Raw genomic sequence first — 23505 nt, forward strand, 5'->3', positions numbered from 1 at the left:
ACAGCTTTCTCTTTTCCCACTACCACAATATGTAAAATGTGGTGAAAGGCAAAAAATAGGTTATTCAAAAATAGGTCATATTTTCAGTGAATATACTTGCTTTAAGGGGGGAAAACTGCTCCTTTATCCCTTATGGGGTATCCAAGAGCCTGTTTAGAGTCCTTATGTAGGTTCTGTATTGGTAGGAGAAAATAACAGAGACCAACCAGAGAATATGGAGAAGCAAAGCAGCTAGTAAGCATGATCTTTATTAAACTGTTGCAACGGGGTCCTCCACTCCTGCCTTGCAGAGAGGGAGGAGAGGAACTCAGAACAATGGTGTGCAAACTCTTATAAAGACTTTTGAAGCTGCTAACCCTGTAGCCAGAGACCACCCCCAAAACACCATGCATACATCACAGAAAGAGGCAGTCTACAGAAGAAAGCCTGTCTGACAGGATACCTGATCACTGGTCACTGATTGCATTACCTGGACAGCCAGACCATTCTTTTGTGGTGGTAAATACTTTAATTCCTGAATCCAGGTCACAAGCTCATCCTATTCACCCACACAAGTACGCCCTTAAAACAGGTAAGCAAAAGACAATGGAGAGACTTTCCCATTTCCTTCCCCCTTGCAGAGAAATATTTGAGGTCACTGGGAGAGTCAAAATGACTCAGGTCATTAGTACAGGATAGTACAGGATTGTTCTCCTGTACTATTTTAGACAAGTGGCTTATATACTTATGTATGTGTTTGCCTTGTAAATTTATGAACACTTATTTTATATCTGGGACCCTAGGATTCTTATAACAATACTGATACAGCTTATGATGTTTCAGTCTGCACAGAAATATCCTTCTTTTCTCAATCCCATACTCCTCAAGGCAAGACTACAGTTAATACAATCACAGAAGACAAAGCCAATCAAAAGGTAATGACATTAATTAACAAGATTAGTCACTGCTACAGGCAGAGGCTCTTTGTTCTCATCAGTCAAGGGACACAGCCATCCAATGATGTCTAATTGTGTGTGTGTGTGTTTTAATGTCAACAGATCAAAACAGGTAGCAGCCAAATGGAATGAGCGCAGGGCGGATGGCCTGAAAAGATCAGAACTCATCATGTAATAATCAACCCCCAACCAAGTCTTAAAATGTGATCCTAACTCACTGTGCTACCACATTTAAGAATTGAACACGCAGTATAGCCAGTGTAATCTTTTTAGAAAAAGAGATGCCAGAACTCACCATGAACACCTCCCTTGTTCTCTTATAATGGCAATGGCGCCTACCTGATAAGTGCCGGAACTCAGTTCTGGCAACTTCCAACTGAAAAAAGCCCAGAGTATACTAATATTAGAAGGCTGATCGCCGAAGAATTGATGCTTTTGAATTCTGGTGCTGGAGGAGACTCTTGAGAGTCCCATGGACTGCAAGAAGATCAAACCTATCCATTCTTAAGGAAATCAGCCCCGAGTGCCCACTGGAAGGACAGATCCTGAAGCTGAGGCTCCAATACTTTGGCCACCTCATGAGAAGAGAAGACTCCCTGGAAAAGACCCTGATGTTGGGAAAGATGGAGGGCACAAGGAGAAGGGGATGACAGAGGACGAGATGGTTGGACAGTGTTCTCAAAGCTACCAGCATGAGTTTGACCAAACTGCGGGAGGCAGTGGAAGACAGGAGTGCCTGGCGTGCTCTGGTCCATGGGGTCACAAAGAGTCAGACATGACTAAACGACTAAACAACAAATACTAATATTGATGCAAGTATGAGATTGAAATAAAAACAAATATGTTGGTTCAGATTTCTCTGGTGTCAGAGAGTTACTCCGGGGTGGGAGATATCCAAGTGATATTCTAGTGACTAGATTTTAGTAGTCAAACAGATGTTCAAGTATTGGTAACAATCCTAATTGTTAAACAAATGCCAAACAAATCAGGAGGTATGTGAAACCAACTATTCCTATTCAAGTTTATCTAAGAATTCCCAATATCTACCTATCCATCCAGTTCCCAACATCATTTCCCGGACTACCAATGCTGCAAGATGAAGCTGCACACTTACCTAGGATTAAACCACAGGATTAAACACTCAAACAACTCAAAAGACCTCTGAGTACATATGCAAAGGACTGCAGTGTTTCAAAACAAAACCCAAGACAGGGTTCAGAAGTTAGGCTCATTTGGGGTTACTAGAGGCAGGAAACTGCTTAACTCCTATTCCAAGGATGCATTCATTTGATTTTCTTTACATCCTTTCATATAAGTGAAATGGTGTTATTCGCCCATATGAAAAAAATAGGCTGGTACAGAAACTATGAGACGATGGTCCAATGCATCTGGGCAAGACGAACAGGATGTGCGCACACTTGTAACATGGCCTAGATCCCATAGCTACCACTGCCAGAACTGCTCATCCCTAGAAGTCACAAAACTTTGATTCTGGTACACGGAGTGTACATTGAGGAGAGAGTTGGGAACACTTAGTAAGCAGGAGGAGGGGGACAACTTCTCCTCCCATTCTTCAGATCATTTCCTGAAAAACTGCATCCTCTGCATCCTCTTCTATTCCAAGAGCATCTTTATGTCCCCTTCACAAGCATTAGATCAGGGGTCAGCAAACTTTTTCATCAGGGGGCTGGTCCACTGTCCCTCAGATCTTGGGGGGGGGAGACTATATTTTGAAAGTGGGGGAAAATAAACGAATTCCTATGCCCCACAAATAGCCCAGAGATGCATTTTAAATAAAAGCACACATTCTACTCATGTAAAAACACCAGGCAAGCCCCACAAATAACCCAGAGATCCATTTTAAATAAAAGGGCACATTCCACACATGTAAAAACACACTGATTCCTGAACCGTCCACAGGCCGGATTTAGAAGGCGATTGGGCCGGATCCAGCCCCCAAGCCTTAGTTTGCCTACCCATGCATTAGATGCTCTAGGGGAGTGCAAAGCATTATTCCTATACTAAATTCAGAGCTGTATGCATCACATAAGCAGATGAATGGCAGAAGATGGGCAAAAAGAGTTGGAGGACTGGGACACATTCTATTACAAAATAATATCCCATTATCTCTATACATCCTTGTCCACCAAAGCAGACTAATATGCACTCTGCTACATACGAGGATCTCCACACATCTGCCATCCAACAGGTGAAGCTCCCTTATACCGAATCAAACAACTAATCCAGACCACTGATCTATCTAGCTCAGCACTGGGAATGGCTCAACAGGATTTCAGACTGGGGTCTTTCACAGCTTGGGACAGATGCTAGAGACTGAGCTTCGAACCTTCTGCGTGCAAAACATTGGGAGAAGGGGAAAGGTAGAGTAGGTTAAGAAGGGGAAATGGAATTGGAGAAGTTTGGGAAACGCTGCCCATGTGTCATTACATACAGTAACATTGTTATCACAAGACCAAAACATGCACATACCTGCTACAAACCGAGGTTATTACTAGGACGGACATGGAGGGGATGTCTGAAAGAGGACTGGAACTAAAAGCTGATTCTAAAAAAGTCTTCAGATAGGCTTCCTGAAATAGCAGGGACTTTCAAAGAACTGGTGGATTATACAGATATATCTATTAAATGATGAAAACTGTTGCAAAAAGAGCACCTAACATCACCATGCAACAATTATCCAGGTCAAATTTATGTTAGAGGAAGCACTGCAAGAAGTACATATAAGTAATTCTACCCTGTCAAGGCACGAGATGGACTGAAAGGCCTATCTTTTTCTGAAAAGCTTACATCTGAAAAGCTCTGATGGCTTGTAAACATACCCATTAGGGACTTAATTAGGAGGGACTAAAATATCTCTCATCACCTGCAAAGCTTATTCCCACCATCTAGCACATTAGCCAGTGCATTAATTCTCTAAATCAAGGCAGCCTTTCCGCTGAATTACAAATGAGCCATTTCAAATACTCCTCTCTCTCTCTGACTGACAAATCTCAAAAGTTAAATTTAATAAACCTCTCTTGGTGATGGCAGCCGTGACTCACACGAGCAAAAATGTCAAGGCTAGCAGATATCTCTAAGGCCCAGAAGCACTGGCATGATTATGATAGAAAGTTCACAGAGGGACTGTGGAATAATAGTTTATAACAGAACTCTGATTTACTAAATTTCACCAGTTCAGTCAACTTCATAGCTATGGAGCACAAGGCAGTTATTTGCAAGACTCCACTGTGCAAATTAATTGAATCCTCCACCTGGTCTGTTAAAACATTAGAATCATAGTTTTTGGACTGACACATACATACATACATATAATACATAAATAATTTTAGACAGGTTTCTTTCTTCTTCTTTTCTACTTTCATGAATACAAGCTAAGATTTCATAATCCAATTAGAAAATTGAGGAGGCAGCAAGAAAGCCTAGGAGGAAAAGCAGACAGGCAAATTTTATATATATTTCTAATTTCTTAGGTGAACTGAAGCCAGAGTCTGCCCAAGGATATATAAAATAAATAAGAGGGCTAACTTCTGTGGCCAAGTATATATTGATTTAATTTAACTTCTAGTCCACCATTCTCACAATTCAAAAGAAACCAAAAAATTCCACAAACTCCCCCAAAAGGAAGGACAAATTAAGCAACTGCAGCAGCCCACCAATAAGAGAAAATGGATGAGACTATCTGACCTGAGCAACGCCAGATTTATGCACAAGCTATGTAGTCAACATTTTAGGGCCTCAGATTATGAGGTGCCTCTAAATACCACTGTCCCCAAAAAGCTAGTCAGATAGTCAGTTTTTAGTTGCATCCTCACCTACATACCTATATAGCAAATACAAAACTTCATTCTTTCCATTTTCATTGTCCATTGAACAATCAACCTTTAAGGTAATGCTATGTGACCACTTAAATTTGACATAGTTTAAGGCCTCAGAGTGGGATGCGGGTGGCGCTGTGGGTTAAACCACAGAGTCTAGGACTTGCAGATCAGAAGGTCAGCGGTTCGAATCCCCGCCACGGGGTTAGCTCCCATTGCTCGGTCCCTGCTCCTGCCAACCTAGCAGTTCGAAAGCACGTCAAGTGCAAATAGATAAATAGGTACCGCTCCAGCTAGAAGGTAAACGGCGTTTCCGTGCGCTGCTCTGGTTCACCAGAAGCGGCTTAGTCATGCTGGCCACATGACCCAGAAGCTGTACGCTGGCTCCCTTGGCCAAATAAGGTGAGATGAGCGCCGCAACCCCAGAGTCGGCCATGACTGGACCTAATGGTCAGGGGTCCCTTTACCTTTACCTTACTAAGGCCTCAGAGTATCTTAATCCTGGCCTGGGCCAAATGAGGAAAGGTGAGCTTTGGCACCTGCTTGCCTCTCCTCTGTGACCTTCTCCAAAGACTCTGCTGCCAGTTCCAGCATCCTTGGTCTCGCAGTTTTATAACAGCTCCTTGCAGAGCCGCATCCTCCTCCTGGGACAGCGGGGAAGGGTGCAAGAAGGGCAAGGGACACCCCAGTTTGCGCAAGTGGGTGAAGAGGCTGGTTTTACTTTTATGTAGTCACAAGGAAGAGAAGGCCTTTTCTGTGGTGGCACACCCAACTTTGAAATGCCCCCCCCCCCCAAGGAGACAAATATTCTGCCAACATTACAACTATTTTGGTGCCAGGTTAAGCCATTTTAGTTTACTTTTTGTGCAGGTCCCATTTGTAGTTTTCTATTTGAAATGCTGCTGAAGTGGGCTGCTTGTGGAAGGTGAAAGAAACATGGGGAAATGACTTTTTCCTCCGTCTCCAATAGTACCTTTCGTCAAAAAAGATCCTATCCTATCTGGAATTGACAATAGTAACAGCACGGATGTGCAAGGGGTTGCGTACTGCTAAGTAAGTACTCTGAGTAGATGCGATAAAATTCATGGACCACAGTCAACCACGATTACTTCAATTGCCAAAATAAATAAGATGCATGGGGTGTTTTTAGATTCAGGGGTGTTTTTTTAATACAAAAACTTGCAAGAACACAATTGCTCACTAGATGGCAGCACAGTGTCACCAATGCATGTTGCTTAGTGGCTATTGCATACGCCTTCAAAAAGGCCACATTATATGGTTAGATCATTAGATGTAATATTTGTCAAACCCAAATGTTAACAGTGGGATCCTATGCGTATTTCCTCAGAGGTATGCCTCACTGCATCCCAGTGAGCTTTGTGGCTGAGTAGGGGTTTGAACTCTGGACTTCGCAGTTTGACGCTCTTCTAACCCATGGGTAGGCAAACTAAGGCCTGGGGACCGGATCCAGGCCAATCGTCTTCTAAATCCGGCCTGTGGTCTGGGAATCAGCATGTTTTTACATGAGTAGAATGTGCCCTTTTTTAAAAAATGCATCTCTGGGTTATTTGTGGGGCATAGGAATTTGTTCATTTCCCCCAAAAAATATAGTCCACAAGGTTTGAGGGACAGTGGACCGGCCCCCTGCTAAAAAAGCTTGCTGACCCCTGCTGTAACCACTATGCACCACAGCTGGCTTGCTTGACAGCAGCAGCAGCAACAGCAGGAAAAAAAGCAGTATCTTATCTTATCTTATCCAAACGAACCGACTATCTAATCTCTCTCTCTATTTAAAGTTACAGGAAGGTAGCTGTGTTGGTCTGCCGTAGTCGAAACAAACAAACAAAAAAATTCCTTCCAGTAGCACCTTAGAGATCAACTAAGTTTGTTATTGGTATGAACTTTCGTGTGCATGCACACTTCTTCAGATACACTGAAACAGAAGTCACCAGACTCTTATATGGGGCGGGGTATTACTCTGAAGGGTGGTGGGAATAACACCATTACTGGCCCCAACAACATCAAACATACCATCTCAGGACTATTTAATTGCTCAACTTCCAACATTGTGTATGCCATCAAATGCCAACAGTGCCCTTCAGCTCTCTATATTGGACAAACAGGCCAAACCCTATGCCAAAGGACAAATGGGCATAAATCTGACATCAAGAATCACGAGACAAAGAAGCCAGTAGGAGAACACTTCAGTCTCCCAGGACATTCTATACGAAATCTCAAAGTAGCTGTCATATTACAAGAGAATTTCAGAAATAGACCAGAAAGAGAAGTTGCTGAATTTCAACTTATTACCAAACTTAAAACCATGGAGAGACCTGGTCTGAATAGAGACATTGGATTCTTTTCTCATTATACATGATGAAGCTATTTTTAGCCATCTCACCCCTTGCTTTTTCCTGTAAGACCAATTACAGTCGTTAACAGTCAACAGGTCTACCACACCTATCACCCATTCCCACCACCCTTCTGAGTAATACCCCTCCCCACCCTCTCACTATATATAAGGGTCTGGCGACTTCTGTTTCAGTGTATCTGAAGAAGTGTGCATGCACACAAAAGCTCATAACAAGAACTAACTTAGTTGGACTCTAAGGTGCTACTGGAAGGATTTTTTTTTGTTTTGTTTCTCTATTTAAAGGCAGCAACAAAGCGAGGAAAGGAGGGAAAGAGAGAGAGAAATCCTCCTTTTCCTCAGAGGCGCCATAAAACTGAGAAGCGGGGGAAAGAGGCGGCGAAGGTGCACCGTCATCTCTCCGCCACTAGGGGGCGCGGGCGGGCAGGCGGTGTCACGTGACCTCCGCGCGCAGCGACGGCCTGCCTTCATTCTCTCCTCGCGCCGCGCCACTCACCCGCAACGGCCGCACTCCGGCCTCCGCGCGCTGAGCTCCACGGGAAGCTCCCAGAGGCCCCCGCAGTCTTCCGCTTCTTCCTCGGGGCCGCTCGCCGGAGCGGGAGGCCTCAGCAGCGGCTCCTCGTCTTCTCTGCCCCCCGCGGCGTTCGTTGCCGGCGTCTCCCTCCCCTCCATCGCTTCTGCCCTGCCCCGGAACGTTCGGGAGAGGGCGCTAGGACCCCGCCGGGCCCCGAAAGTTGGAACGCCGGCCGTGTGATGGGAAAAGGGCCTTCCTCCTTCTCCCGCCCCCGCCGGCCATGCTTAGCCAATCAGAAACGCGGCTCCAGCCAATCGGGAAGCAGAGTGCTCTTCAAAGAGCAGCTGTTCCCGCAGAATGCTGCCTTTGCCTCTCTTGACCCGCGAGATACCCGTGCTAAGTGCTGGGTGCGAATCACCGCCTTACCCGGATTCTAAGAATTCAGATCTGTTCTCCGCTTGTAGGAAATCTTTCTCTGCGGCACAACAAATTCTCCTATGGATCAATTAATGATTAAGGAACTGGAAGTAAGAGAATAAGAAAATGGACAGTTTTCCCAGAGGGGGGATGTAGGAGGTGCAGATCCTCCAAAGATCAGCTTTATGAACAAGTTTTTTTTTAAACTTGCTCATTAGTTATATTCATACATTACATTCAGGGAGTGTACACGCATTCATATATTCACATGCATCATTCACAGAATGTGTAATCACTAGCCAACATGCATTTGATGCCCCAAAAGGAAATGGATTCAATGACTCTTGTCACATGCGTCATTGAAGCAATTCCCTTTTACTGGCAGCAAGGCAGTGCATGTCAGTCCTGATGTATTTCCTGAAACAGTTTCCTACCAAGTAAGAATAGTGGCAGAGTGGGATGCAATGTTGCTCTTCATTTTTTTCCTATTTTCCAAGCTCCAGTGGTGAAGCTAGTTAATTTTAGACCTTGGACTTAATAGTCTTAGGAGTTCTGTTCTTCTCACCCCTACTGGTTAACTTCAGTTGTAAAACTCACTGGAGCAAGTTTGAAAAAGAGGGGAAATGAAGAGCAACACTAGATTCCACACTGCCACAATTCTTATTATTGAATGTAAACCTTTGTAGAAACTTTTTCAGGAAGTACAACATGATTGACATAATAAACCGAGATGAGTGCCGCAACCCCAGAGTTCGCCATGACTGGACCTAATGTTCAGGGGTCCCTTTACCTTTACCTAAATTTGTGGAGGATAAGGCTATCAGTTGCAACTATCCATGATGGCTAAGTTTAGAGCCTTCATGTTAGAGGCAATATGCCAGTTAATACCAGTTGCTATGAATGACAAGCGTTCATTGCACTTATGGCCTGTTTGTGGGCTTTCAACAGATATCTGGTCAGCCACTGTGAGAATAAGATGCTAGATGGGCCTATCATCTGATACAGCAGATATGGGAGCTTATTTCCTTAAGTCCCATGCACAATTCTTCTTTGCAGTGTTAGGGGGAAAATAAATAAGATTTCACATGCCAACAGGTTCTGTGCTGCTAATATTAAGAAGTAAACAGCCCCTTTACCCAGAAATCCACGCTGTGCTTTCACATGCAAGGACTTTGTGTGCCGAAGTATCATGTGTCAACATAGCCAGGGAGGCCCTCAAGTGTTTTCAATACAAATACATCGAAACAATGTGAAAACTGAAACTGAATAAAATTACTAAATGGCACGATACTGATCTGCAACAAAAAGAGAAGTTAATATCAATGATATAGAATATCAAGATATTCTAACTGCATACAATTGCTTATACACAGTGTGTTGTGATTCTGGGGAAGGGGCACATGGGCCATACCTGGCAAAGGGGTCAAAGGAGGCCACTGGGTCAGCTGTATGCAAGCCCTCATTTCGGAAATGCTGCTCCACTCAATGGTTTGCATATTTCCCCAACAACAAAGCTTTCAGTGGCCCTCTTCTAGGGTGGCTGCTTCAGTGTCCTTCTTTCTCCAGAGTGGCAAAGTTTCTCTTTTCCACTTCAGTCTCCTCAGGAGTAAATTCCAAACCCCCCAGACCATCGGTTCCTCCCAGTAACTTCGTTTGTTGTTTGTTTATTTATTTATGAAATAAATAAAGGAGCTCAGGCCGGCAAACAACAAACACTAAAACACCTTAAAAACAAACATCAGAAAAAGAGTTTGCTACAGATGCAGACTGGGAAAACATTCCAAGGCTCTCACCAAAGAGGACAGGTGTATCCTGCCTCAGTGTCTTTGGCCTAGGCAGGACTTCTATCCCTCTCTAGGCACGCAGGTATATTTTTAAAAGATCCAAAATATTTATGCTTTGTATTAGTAAGTAATTCTTTTTTTTTTAATTAATGGCCATCTGTCATGGATGCTTTAGCTGAAAGTCCTACATTGCAGGGGGTTGGGTCCCTTTCAACTGTACAGTTCTATGATTCTATGAATCATTAAATTTCTATACCCCCCTTCATCCAAGGAGCACTGGGAAGTTTACAGTATCAAAACACACAACACAGTAACAAACAAAAACAATACCCCCCCAGCTTAAAATGCTATAGATTGTTTATATTAGCCAAAGGCATGGGCTGAGTGCTTTTGCCTAGTGCCTAAAGATATGTAACAGGTACTAGGCAAGCCTCCCTGGGTAGGGCATTCGAGAAGCAAGGAGCTACTGCAGAAAAAGCCTGTTCCTGTTTTGGCACCCTCCAGACATCTCATGGAGCAGGCACGACGAAGGGGAATTCCTTTACATCTATGACTTTTAGTACAGTACTAGACTGTTAGTGTGTTTGTTCCAAAGCATGCAAGTTAGTGATTTCAGAGGTGGTGTTAGAGCTCGTTAGTACAGCTCATAGGTTGCATTCATGAGGTTCCAGGTTCAGTTTCCACTTAAAGGTTCTCCCAAAGGAAATGCTAGCAAAGAACTATGTGTGAGACAGAGAGGTACTGTAAGGTTACATTCCTGTAATATGGAATAGTACTTTTTGAAATACACCAATACTTATATCTCTGTAGTGGGATACTGAAGATAAGTTACTTTTTTTTTTTAAGTCTTTCAAATGTCCATGAACAATTTCTGGTATAGTATTGCACAGAAAAAAATCAGAGCAAAATATTCTGCCCCAAATCTATTGATATTTCAGGATTATGATAAATTTTGTTGATATTGAAACTTCAAAACCATGATTTCACTTCTTAAAACAATGTTCTCCGTGAATAGCTCTGCCAATATGTTCTCAAATACTGCATAGAAATTACTTTTTGGGGGGGGGGGAGCTCAGTGCCCCCCCCACTGAAGATGTCCCTTTTCTGTAGATATTTCTTAACTACAGTAAAAGAAATAATTGTTAAATGGGTTTGCCAATACCATGGAAAGTCCCCGAATTTGAAACTCTTCTCTTCTGCATTCTCATTTAAGCCTTCTGCTTTCCATCCCATGGATTTCAGTAGTCAGTAACATATGATGATGAACAGCCATAGAGTTAATTGCTTATGATAACCAAGAGGGGAACTTCAGAAAGAATTACTGTCTCATTTTAGACAGTTGAACAAAAACTAAAATAGCAAGTTGCTTAAGTTCACAATGAAGTCCTAAACTGTAAGAAACAGATTCATGTTTCTTTATACCATGACCTCAATTCATCTGAAACTAGTCAAGACGAAAGACATTTCCACACAGTAGATTATTGTGGAGCTGGTACTGCTCATCAGAAATTCTGAGTAAATGTGCTTAGGTTATTCTGGAAATCCTATGCATACTTAGCAGTTAACATAGTGGGATCTTTCTAAATAAACCATGCATAGGATTGCACTAAATAAACCATGCATAGAATTTTCTTCCACTGAAAGCATTAGGATTTTAGTGACAATATCAGATTGGTTTCAATGGTATATAGTCAAAACTACCTTTAGCTGAATTGGAAACCAGTTGATTTTTAAAGTTTAAAATGAGGTTGCAATTCTATATACAGTACATTTACTGGAGAGTAAGCTTACTTAATGGGTGTAAGTAGACATGTGTAAGAGAGTGCTGCAAAAATCATTTCACTAACTTATACTAAAAGACAATTATTTTGGAAACCCACATTATTCTCTTTAGGATTTGTTAGTAACTGGGATAACCAGAAAATACACAGGATTAACTATATTCCATGTATACACCCCTTCTTCTACTCCACCGACCTGAACTCAGACTTTTTAAAAAATAAAAACACGTTTTTATTTTCTCTACACACCACTTTCCCCTCACTTTACCCCAATACCTTCTCCTTCCAGCATCACAAGGTCATGTCACATTATCTGGGAAAATATACTCTATTGATTTTAAATGTTTTTAAACCAGCTTTGCCTTAAAACAATGCTCAGGACATATAGCACAATAAGGTCACTTCGCAATTGTATAAGACTTAAAGCTAAATTCATAATGTCAGTTGCATCAGATGAGTTAACCTGACCTTTTCTGAAAATATATTCAAACTACAGTGACACTTAATATAATTACAATCCTATTTACACTTATTCAGCCGTAAGCCCCACTGAACACAGGGCTTACTTTTGAGTAAATATGAAAAAGGTTGCACTGTATGCCTACTGCATATTTCAAAGTGGCAGACTAATAATAGGAACAGTTTGAACTATTTTTTTGAGTGCCGAGGAAACTGAGTGTGTAATGATACTGTAACAATGAGACATGCTCCAGGATTACTATTTGTGGGGGAGGTGGTCAGTTACTATTTACAGATTATCCAGAACTGTTAATTTGTTTTTGAACAAACAGAAAGCAAGTGTTAGGGCTTGCCACACATTAAGGTATCCCCTGCATGCGAAGACAGACTCCAGCAGATTGAGTGAACACCAATAGTGGATCCAGTAGTCAAGGGGACTTCTGCATGTGCTGTTTAGGGAAATGAGAGGGGCAGATGAGGCTAGTCAACATGGGAAGGTAGCCCCATATAGAAGAAAAACTGTGATCCTAAACCTCCACTGCCTTGTGGTCATACTCCTTTGTGAGAAAGGCTTCAGGAGTAAACTCTGAGGAGCCATCTGTACTCACTGCCTTGTGGGACATCTTCAAGAGAAGAAGTCTAAGGAGTAAATCCTATACAAATCCAAAGTGGAGTCTGTAAGGCGGTTGGAATGTGTCTTGTGTGCCTCCTTCCAGCAACTCCTGCTGCCAAGTTTGTGTCAAATGTATTGCTCTGCTTTCCTTTGGACCACATCAGGGAGGTATTGGGGGGGGGGGCAAGGTCTTATATCATCTGGGCAGCCCATTTTCTCCATACACACTGCCTTGGTATTTCGATGCTGCTTATGCAGCAAAAGCAATGTGGGAGGCAGCAGTTATGAAAGCTGCAGCAGATGAATGTCATTCTCCAAGGGTTCTGACTTCACCCCCGAAGCTGTCCTGGGACAGACAAGATGCCAACCAACCAGGGTACAGGTCGTTTTAGGGCCAGACCAGATTCAGTGCCATTCATGCAATTGCTAACGGCATTTTGCTTCCTAGACATTTGTTAGTGGCTTTAAAAATATGGAATTAGAAGACCCAGATCAAGACTGGATCTTTATTGATTTTCCAAAAATTTTTAAACAGACAAACGAACATAGATCTTAACTTTGCTTAATCCAGTCTTAGTAACATTAAGTGACTTCCTCAAACCCCCCCCCCCGGCTGAATTTCAGTGTATATCATTGTAACAGTTTTCCAAAACAGATTTTTCATAAAATTAACTTAATCATCTTTCTTTCTTTTCCTTTTAACTTTAAACATATTATTCTATCACATCCAGATCCAGACTTTGGTGGAGAGGAAGGTAGGGATACTTTTTAGCTAACTTTCCTCTCCAAGGCTTTATTTCCTAACAGCAGAGCCGCGCTTCTTCACCAGTATGCCACGTCCATCCCTTGGCTGCTCCCAGTTTCCTCACATCCTCCTCCCACATCCTCACTGGCCCCTTTCACAGCTGAAGCCTTGGCTCCAGGATCCTCCCTGCGGGAACAGAACACACCGGCTCCTCTACCACACCCAGCCCGACATACACACACTCTCTCTCTCTCTCTCTCTCTCTCTCTCTCTCTCTCTCTCTCCCCAACACACGCCGCCCTTCCTCACGGTCATGACGAATACGTGACAACAGCCACACCCCGCCATGGACTAGACGGTTCTACTGCGCCTGCGCTCCTTCCTCCCTTAAGTCGACGTTCCTTCCCGAGCCACCAATGCGCCTGCGCGCCGGCGGCTCCGGCTTCCGCGTCTTTTTCCTCGCGGAGGCACGCAGCCTCAACTGCGCATGCTCTGAACCTTATCCTCTCCCTCGCTCACAGTCCTAGCGCAGGCGTACATAACGATCCCTAATGGGGAAAAGGAGGGAGCTCGCGGGTTGCTGGGTCAACCGGGCGACGTCATGGCCGGTCCCGCTCTCGCGATGGTTCGTTTCGCAGGAGAGGGTCGGCCCGCTATTGTAGGCTGAGGGAGAGAGAGAGAAACTCTGCGAGGGCCAGTAAGAAGCCGGTTTGAGGGAGGAAGTCCGCGCGCGAGAGGGGCTCCTCCGCCCGCCCCCTGAGGTCGCGAGCGGACGTTGCCTCTGCCCGAGAAGGGGAGGAGCCTCGGAGGAAGACCCCGCCCCCCACTATGTGCCACTGCCGCCGCCGCCCCCTGCGGGACTAGCCGCGGCCGAGCGGCTCCGGGTGCCTCAGCTGCCCTGCCCGTTGGCGGAGAGCGTCGGCTCTGAAAGCGGGAGCCTCGCCGTTATGAACCTGCACCAGGTGCTGACGGGGGCTGTCAACCCCGGGGACAACTGCTTCTCCGTGGGGAACGTCGGCGGGCATCCCTTCACGGTGAGTCTCCTTCTTCCTCCTCAGCTCTGGTGCCACCGCGACGAGAGGGTCTCAGGCCGCCTCCGACGGCGCCCCTTCCCCGGGCAGCGCTCGGCCTCCCTCAGCCGGCAGGCGAAGAGGGCGCGCGGGCGGGCAGTTTGCGTCAGGGACGGTGGCACCGGTGCGGGTGGGACGCTCGGCAGGTGCCTTGTTGACGCACGCCCGAGATTCGCCGGTTCGACCGGAGCCGAGCCTGTATTGGCGTCGGGAGCTGAGCGAGCACGAGACCGGGCCCTTTCTTTGCCATGACGGGGCAGATCAATGCCCTTTATTTCGCTTCCCGCTGCAAGCATTTTTGCCACTTCTCTACATTTTATTTATTTTTTGCAATAATGCGCACTCCTCATCTGAGCTGTGGTTAGTTTCCGAAGTGCTTGGGCGTAAGGTGAGTCGGGTTGCATTAATGCCACAGAGGCATTCTCCACATGCTCAGAGGTATCTCCCTTTATTATTATTATTCATTTATATTGTTATTATTATAGCTGCGCTTGCTTTAGAGCCTGGCGGTTCAAAACGTGTTCAGGGAGGCAGAGTTCTTCTTTTCTTTTGAAGGGATATCAAGGACAAGTGGCCAAGAGATAGGGTTAGGCTCCTATATGGCATTCTTGTGGGGCCTGGGAAACATCTGGATTGTCTTGTTTCTGAGGCTGTTATTGATCAGCCTGCCTGTTATGTAACTAACAGCTGTGCTTTCCAATCGAAAACAACTGGAAGTGACATTTGAGCGTGGTGTTTATATATGCGGTTTTGAGGTTTGAAATGCAGTACTCCCATTCTTGTGCGCTTGTGACAAAATGTGTGTGATTGGGCAATCAAGATAAAGGGTCATGCTAGAAACAACTTTTGGGCATATACAGTTCCTTATGGCTTAATTATTAGTACTATTTTCTGGTCATCACCTGAGTCTCTTCTTGGTGTTCCCTCTCTGAAAGAGTCCCAGAGGGTGGCATTTTCTGTGTTGGCTCCCTGTTTGTGGAATACTCTCCTCAGAGAGGCTCACCTGACACCTTCATACATATGAAATGTTTCTCTATAACCAGACTTTGACTGATTAAACATTATATGGCCTATTAAATGTGTTTGTGGGAGAGGAGTTATTGGTTTGCTTTTGTATTTGTGCTCTCATTTTGTATTTTAAAGTTGACTTGCTTTTGCAGTTGATTAGAATTGATTGTAAGCCACAATTCCTGCTTTATACATAATGTCAAGTCAGAAATTGGAGATGGAGAAACTGAAACATGGTTTATTCCTCCTTTTAGCTGTGTGGGAAAAGGAATGTGGACTGCTTGAGTCCAAGGTGTTTCACAGGCTCCCAGTGCAACAATAAACCATGGTGTAAACTGACTCAGCCCAGGGTAAAACTGCTGTTTGAAAACTGGTCTATGGTCACCCAGAATCATTTTTTGGTACATTTCAACCTCCCTCGGGAAACCCTTAGTATAAATACAGTTTGATCTTACTACTTTCCTTAGGGATTAGCATTGCATGTATATATTCTTTGTAGTCCTGGATCACAAGTGGTTCCGAACGTAAACTACAAAACAAGAACACAACATACATAATAAGACAAAAACAAAACAATAGGCCTCCCTGAGTTATGACTAATTATAATGAGAATAAAGCATATTTTGGTGGTCTCTGGAAACATTTGTTCTTCATAACTTGTTTCGTAGTGAGGCTTGTTTCTTGCGTTTTAACACTACTTAATAGGATGGCAATAAAATACATTTCTTGATATCATAGAGCTAGAAGGGATCCCAAGGTTCATCTTGTCCAACCCCCTGTGATGCAGAAATCTTAACTAAATCATACATGACAGATGGCCATCCACTCTCTGCTTAAAAACCACCAAGGAAAGAGAGTCCATCACCTCCCGAAGGAGTCTGTTCCACTATTGAACAACTCTGTTACTTGGGCCTAAACTTCTAAGTATGTTTTGTTTCTAGGCTATTTCTGCCATGTATCTCCTTGCTGCAACATTTAATTATTTGAGATTTTGTCTGCATATTTATTGGAATGAAATGGTTAAACTCTTAAGTTTTGTTGCAGAGGTAGACCAGAAAAAGCTGATGAGTCTTACTACAGTCATTCAGAGTATTTGCAACACTTGTTCTAAGATAGTGCTGGAAATTCTGAAAACCTACTGTGTTGATTCCAGTTGTTATACCATAATAGAAACATGGGAAGTATTATTTTGGAATGTGTGTTCTAGACTTGCTGTGGTGTTTGTTTGTGTGTGTGTGTGTGTGTGTGTGTGTGTGTAACTATCTATCTCTCTCTATATATATATTCAACTTTGTAGCATTTCTTTTTTGCCAGTACTTTGTACATCATCAGGAAAAAGTGTAAGTTTTCCAAGTTATGAACTTAAGTAAAACACAACTGATCTTTTAAAATTACCATATTTTTCCATGCATAAGATAATGTTTTTAAAATTGCTTTTAAAGTTTAGTAAAAAATTGGGGGTTGTTTTATATAAATATGGTGAATGCACAGGGTTTTTTTTTTTTAATAAACACCACTTACATTCTGTGAAGAAGCTGCTAGAACATCGTAGCCACCGTCCCTCCTAGGAGCCCAGCTTTGGCAATCTCTGAAGAAAGCTCTACAAATTTACCCGATCTTGGGTGTGCACCCCCCACCACCCTGTTTGATGTTTAAATACTGATTTCTTAATTTTTGGTTCAAAAAAATAGGGATTGTCTTATACATGGAGGTCCCTTATACATGGAAAAATATGATATATGCAAATTGTAGACTAGCTATTAATTCAAAGTACCGTAGTTGTAGCATGTGTCTTGGAAAATACTATATTATCTTTTTAATCTCCCGTCCCTGCAATAGTTGTGCAATTAGGTAAACAATAATAAAAAGATGGTCTTCTGCATAATATTCTAAGGGGCATGAAAGTAACTCCACTCCCTTTGCTCGTGCAAAGTATTGGATTGGCAAAATAGCAAGTAGTTCTTAAGACATGTTAAAAGGAGTTAGAACAATCAGTCTACGAGAGAAAACAAAAAATACACTCTTAAAATTGTTAAATGCTTCAAATTTCCAAATCTAGCCATTCATGAGTCAAACCAGTGGATCAACTAGCCTAGATTTATTTCCTCTGATAGGCAGCAGTTCTCTAAAGTCCCCTGCAGAATTATTCCACCACTCCCTGCCCTTCTACCTGAGATGGTTAACTGGAGATGTCAGGAATTGAAACTGGGACCTTGTGCTTGCTGAGTTCTATGAGCCACCCTCCATGTTTTTATTATGGCACCATCTAGTAAAATTCTAGTTCTTCAAGGTCTGACAGGTTCTTCATTGTTTTAAAAATGAACAAATGAACATAAGCACTGTTTATCAAATAGTCCAAGAACGTAGTAATGTAAACAGTAACTGCTTGTTGGTGTGAATTCAAGGAAGTGATTACATCACAAGTAGCTTGGGACATTTTTATCTTAGAGGTGACCTGGAAGGCCTTTTCCTTGTTTAAATGAAAATTCAACTATTTATTCACAGGTTTTCTGTTGTGAAAAGTTTCTAGAAGTAGGAAAAAATGCCACTGGCATGGAGGATAAGCTGATGTTTTATTAAGATTGTATCTTTTTCATAAGAAAAGCTCTTTCTCCCAACCCCCCTTTCTATGTTATGTCAAGGGATGCAATGAGGAAAACTCTGGGTGTTTTGTTTTAAGCAGGAGTGTTGACTATCAGTGCAACTGGGAGTGCATGGACATTGTTGCTATAATATTATAGCAATGATATGCATTGATTTGTGTTGCTAAAGAATGTTCTGAATGTCTTCCAGCTTCTGCTTTTCAGATGAAAACTAAACATTTCTATTTTGCACCATCTAATTTAAGATTCATCCCTTAAATGTAGGTGTACATCCCATTAATTTCATTAGGAAGTAGAAATGTGCCAAACATTTAGGTGACAGCGTCCTTCTCTATTTCCATTTTTAGACTATTAAAAACTAAGACAGGTATTTGTATTATACCCAGCAAAAAAGAAGTCCCACGCACTCTTTTTTGTTTAAGGTAACCTGAAGAAAAAATCTGATAAGCTCAATAGATTGCTTATTGTTTTGGGAAGTTTTACTTGGTCCTAGTGGAGGTATTGGGACGCGGGTGGCGCTGTGGGTTAAACCACAGAGCCTAGGACTTGCTGATCAGAAGGTCGGCGGTTCAAATCCCCACAACGGGGTGAGCTCCCATTGCTCGGTCCCTGCTCCTGCCAACCTAGCAGTTCGAAAGCACGTCAAAGTGCAAGTAGATAAATAGGTACCGCTCCAGCGGGAAGGTAAACGGTGTTTCCGTGCGCTGCTCTGGTTCACCAGAAGTGGCTTAGCCATGCTGGTCATATGACCCGGAAGCTGTACGCCAGCTTCCTCGGCCAATAAAGTGAGATGAGCGCCGCAACCCTAGAGTTGGCCACGACTGGACCTGATGGTCAGGGGTCCCTTTACCTTTACCTTTAGTGGAGGTATTACTTCACTACTGCTTTGTGGATTTTTTTCTTTTACTTGACTAACACAACTGTATAAATATATTAATTGATTTCTGTTAAGTTTATTGCACTGAACAGGCTATTAATTCCTTCAGCCAGTGTATTAAAAACTGTGGCTCAGCATTGGCAACATATTTAAATTCCTGGGCATCAGAATCAATACTTTAGGAGCCAGCATAACAATTTGAGGTACTGGATACATGCAAAAAAGAACAAAATGACAGCATTTTAAAGTGCTAGCATCACATTTTCAGTGCTGGCCAGCAGCACATGCATCTCGAGTTCGCTCCCATTTGAGAGGTTGATGGGGTACAGCTTCAGAATGGGACTGAAGAGTAAACAGGTTGCTAAGCCTGAGCTGGAGATACTTTGGCTTTCATCAGTCTCTGCTATTTTCCTAATAACTTACTTGAGGAGTAGAATTGGTGGTCTGTTGTCCCATTTGGGGACTGCTTACAGAGGCTGCCAATCTGACTGATTGCATGTTAAGATCTACAGTATATGAGTTCCAGAAACACTGCAATTTCTGTAGCTTTTTTATTTGTTGCTTCTCTCTGAATTTAGCAGCTGTGTCTAGTCTCATTACCTGGCAATACATATTTGGAGACTTGTAATGAGGATTTTCATACAGGGCTGGTCCTCCAAAGCTGCCCTGGAAGATCTTGATAAGGTTTAAAACAATGCACAGCCCAGTTTCTACAAGGGCTACATCTTCTATGATATGTTATGATTATGCTCTTTTAACAAAGCATAATGTGGCTCCTGTTCAAAAGTCTTATCAAAAGAGAGAAGGGGTTGGGAGCCGCTCAAACAATAATTGTAACACTTTCTGAGCAAACTACATATGCTTCTCCAGTGATGCTGTGAAGAGGAAACGAAAAGCTTTCACTTCCAGATTCAGTTAGCCACAATTAATAATACAGCTGAATTCCTAAGAAGTGTTCTGTGTTCATTATATTGTGCAAGTACCCAAAATATAATGTTACAGTTGCATTAGTGCGTGACAAGGCCATAAGAGTTCTTCCTGTTAGTTTGCAGTAGCAGTGTGTCTTTAGTAGCGACCAGTTAGGTGCTTCTGGAAGCTTTCAAGCACATTATGATATAACAATCTACTTTTGTTCATAGCATCCTGTAATCAAAAGAGAGCCAGTATGGTATAGTGGTTAGAGTATTGGACTAAAATCTGGGAGACCAGGATTCAAGTCTCCACCTGGCCATAAAGCACACTGTGTGACCTTGGACCAATTCCTACCTGTCAGCCTAATCTACGTCACAAGGTTGTTGTTGGGGTTAAATGAAGCGGGGAAGAACTATGTATACCATCTTGAACTCATTGGAGGAAAGGGCAGGATAATAAACTAACTAACTAACTAACATTGTCCCTAAATGTAGAAGTTCAGTTTATTGGCCTACTTGAGTCTCTAGCAATATCCTAAAGGCAGATTAGTGTTGTAGGAATATGTGCAATTAGATTAACCTCTCCAGGGAGATTGCAGGAGCTAGGGCAGAAACAGGGCACACTTCATTCCCCACACTCTTCAGAAAATTTTCTCACCTCCATATAGGCCAAGTTCTCACAAAGCATTAAACCATTGTTCCAAATAAACTATAGTTTAAACACAAGTGCTTTCCCCCTCTTTTCTCCTTACTGTGCTGCATGGGGCCAGAAACATGTCAGAGTATGGTTTGTTGTGGTGTTTGAGCCCAGGCTTATGGTTTGTCTCTCTAAGCAGGCCATAAGCAGAAGCTGAACTTTGTTATTGGCTTTGACTTTGTATAAGTGTATAGATGCTTGCGTTTGTTCACAAGAGATGTATTTTGCTGAATTTGTGTAAAAGTAATTATTGAAATAACTTAACCGGCATCCAGTCAGGATCTGTATGCTACTTACAAAGTGGCTTTTCTCATAGCAGCAATACAAAGCTTTAATTTTTTGTTAAGGATGGTTCAGTGGATTAAATATGTGGCTACAATTATAAACCAGATGATTAGGTAAATGGGTTTTAAAGATTACCGGTAATTACTGAAATACACCTTTCTTTGAATTGTCTTACAAAAAAAAAAGGCAGAGCAGTTATACAATTTACTTTTTTCTAGGCATACGCATCAGGATGTGATATTGTGATATTGGGGACTGATTTTGAAAGATTACAAATAATTCCTGGAGCAAAACATGGAAATATACAAGTGGGATGTGTAGATTGCTCTATGCAACAAGGGAAGGTAAGTAGAAGTGGTACTCTTGTTAAACTTACCTATCTTATTTGTTCTTGTAATATGCATTTTGCAATGCCATCCTGTCTGAAGGTGATATTAAACTCTTCAAATACTTTTAGTACTAACCCTTCACAAGGACCTGCATGTAAGAAGATTGAATTATGCTTTCAGCTATCCTGCTATTTTAATTCCTCTGCTGGAGACTCCTGTTTATATTCTAGAGTCAGATACTGTGTTTTGAAGAACAGTTTGGTCATCATTATGCTACAAGGTTCTTTGTGAATGTGGGCCCAAGTCCACACCAAGGCAGGCACTTCCTACAGCGGTGGGTACATAGCCAGCTAAGACATCTTGTGGCTGAGATAGTACAGGTTTTTCCGTGAGACTATCCTCTTTCGTTTTCTTGGCTATCACATGTTGTTTGTTTAGGCAAGAAACAAACCATGATGTTGATGACACTATACAAGACTTTGCTGTTTGTTGTTCCTGCCATAGCCAGGATGGGAGGAAAGCGAAACGAACTTAGAGCAGCATGCAGCACTCTGCTGATATGCATTAAACCATAGTTAATATTTAACTGTGTTTGAATATGACATGTGAACCATGCCAGCATCAAGACCTAGCACCTTGGAGAGAAGTCTCTTCATGCTATTTCAGATGTCTGCAGGAGTGGCTGGAAGGTTAAGATATGGTCATATAGTAGGAGACACACATAGTAATTTACTGTTGTAAATGAAACTTAAAACCAATTTTAAAAATCAACTGAGAGTTACCTTAAAACAGATTTCTTGATGATCTCTCTTGGCCTCTCTTGAAGTTTAAGACACTATCTTAGGACTCTGGATTCTCTGTTTTATCCAACATTGCTTTCTCCTTTGCTGATAAGGTGTGTTTGATTTTGCTCATACATCCACTCTCTGAACTTCTTGCCTTTTTTCTTTTTATTTCTGAAACTGCATAAGCATAGATCATGAAAGGAGAATGAACATCCTTCTGTTAGGAAAGGTGTGAATTTAAGCACACTACCGAATTCATAAACTTTTCCCCAACATAAGACTCCTCTTCACAGTTGAGATCCACGTGAGAATGAAATACTGGAGATTATCACTTTCTTTATTAAGCGCTCAATACCTTTCTACCTTCTTATTGTCTTTACTACTCTAGATTTTGTGCAGTTCTGACAAGATTCTAGTTGGCATTTTTAGGTCATGCTCATGTGTAGATTGTTTTGCCTTGTAATTTGTTTTTGTAATAGATTTTTAATCTTGAACCTGCATCTCACTGCATTTTTCCAGAATTTCTGCAAAAGTAACATTATAAAGTTTTCTTTTTTTAAAAAATAAGACCTGTCCATGAAAATAATAGTGCATTATACACAATATATATATTATTTTATATTGTGCATGAAAGTGGAATATGGTTCTGACAGATGATAGGTGAAGTTAAAATATTTAAACTTCTTTTCATTATTTTCCCCTACATTTTTTGGATCTGCTTCTCCAGTTCTGTGCAATATGTAAAATTGTGATTATATATGTATCTGTTATTGCCTCACATACAAATATACATAGGTGGTTTCTCTTTGCTTTTTTTTACCCTTGCTTGTCTTTAATCCTTTTATTTCAGACTGTCTGAGCTTTTTGTGCCTTAGATTTTTAAATATTTCTTACATGTTAACATCTTGTATGTATTCTTTTTCAAAGTACTGTACTTTTGACACCCAGGATTGCTGAATTCTGATCTGTATCACACATTTCTTATCATGTTTCAGGGTATCTTTTACATGCATATCACTTTCTCACCCCATTTAAAATACATGAACCATATAAATTGAACAAATGTAATTGTGCATTTTAGCTCCCAGCCTCAGGGTAATTAGATATATTGTGAGTCTTAACAGAGCTATATGTAGCCATTTCTAACCAAATGAATATTGTGTATCTTCAAAATAACTTAGAGAGTTGCCATTTCTGTGATGGCGACTCTTTGCGTGGAGATACAAAGAAGTTTGTGGCTATGGAAGGAAAGTAACACAACCTGCAAGTAAATACAGTACAAATTTTAAAATGCTATTTGCTTTAGATTGCAGCTTCTTATGGGAATGTGATTTGTATATTTGAGCCAGTTCAACACCTAAAACAGAAGAGTAGTCATCATACTGTAAGTAATTTATCTTTTCTGTCTTTGCTAAGCATTTGCATTGTGAGTTGTATTTATTTGAAGCCATGGAGGGAAAATGTTCTAGGTGAGTTTTTTTCCGG

General features: G+C 42.1%; 2 protein-coding genes across 5 annotated transcripts in view; one reads left to right on the plus strand and one right to left on the minus strand.

Moving 5' to 3' along the window:
- DTWD2 (DTW domain containing 2) overlaps nucleotides 1-7930 on the minus strand; it is a 91317-nt gene extending 83387 nt beyond the window's left edge. Inside the window, exon 1 of the mRNA XM_053408559.1 lies at nucleotides 7639-7930. Coding sequence (XP_053264534.1) covers nucleotides 7639-7814 — 176 coding nt within the window. The 5' untranslated portion in view covers nucleotides 7815-7930. The remainder of the gene's footprint in view (nucleotides 1-7638) is intronic.
- A 6043-nt stretch (nucleotides 7931-13973) lies between these two features.
- The window catches only part of DMXL1 (Dmx like 1), a 69569-nt gene continuing 60037 nt past the window's right edge, over nucleotides 13974-23505 (plus strand). For 3 of the 4 annotated variants that reach the window (XM_053408555.1, XM_053408556.1, XM_053408558.1), the window contains exons 1-3: nucleotides 13975-14489; nucleotides 21125-21250; nucleotides 23327-23404. In XM_053408555.1, the coding sequence (XP_053264530.1) occupies nucleotides 14403-14489; nucleotides 21125-21250; nucleotides 23327-23404 (291 nt within the window). In that variant the 5' untranslated portion in view covers nucleotides 13975-14402. Of the gene's footprint in view, nucleotides 14490-21124; nucleotides 21251-23326; nucleotides 23405-23505 lie in introns of all 4 variants that reach the window. The other variant, XM_053408557.1, reaches the window with a different exon arrangement.

The sequence above is a fragment of the Podarcis raffonei genome, chromosome 11 (assembly GCF_027172205.1).
Source record: "Podarcis raffonei isolate rPodRaf1 chromosome 11, rPodRaf1.pri, whole genome shotgun sequence".
Lineage (NCBI taxonomy): Eukaryota > Metazoa > Chordata > Lepidosauria > Squamata > Lacertidae > Podarcis > Podarcis raffonei.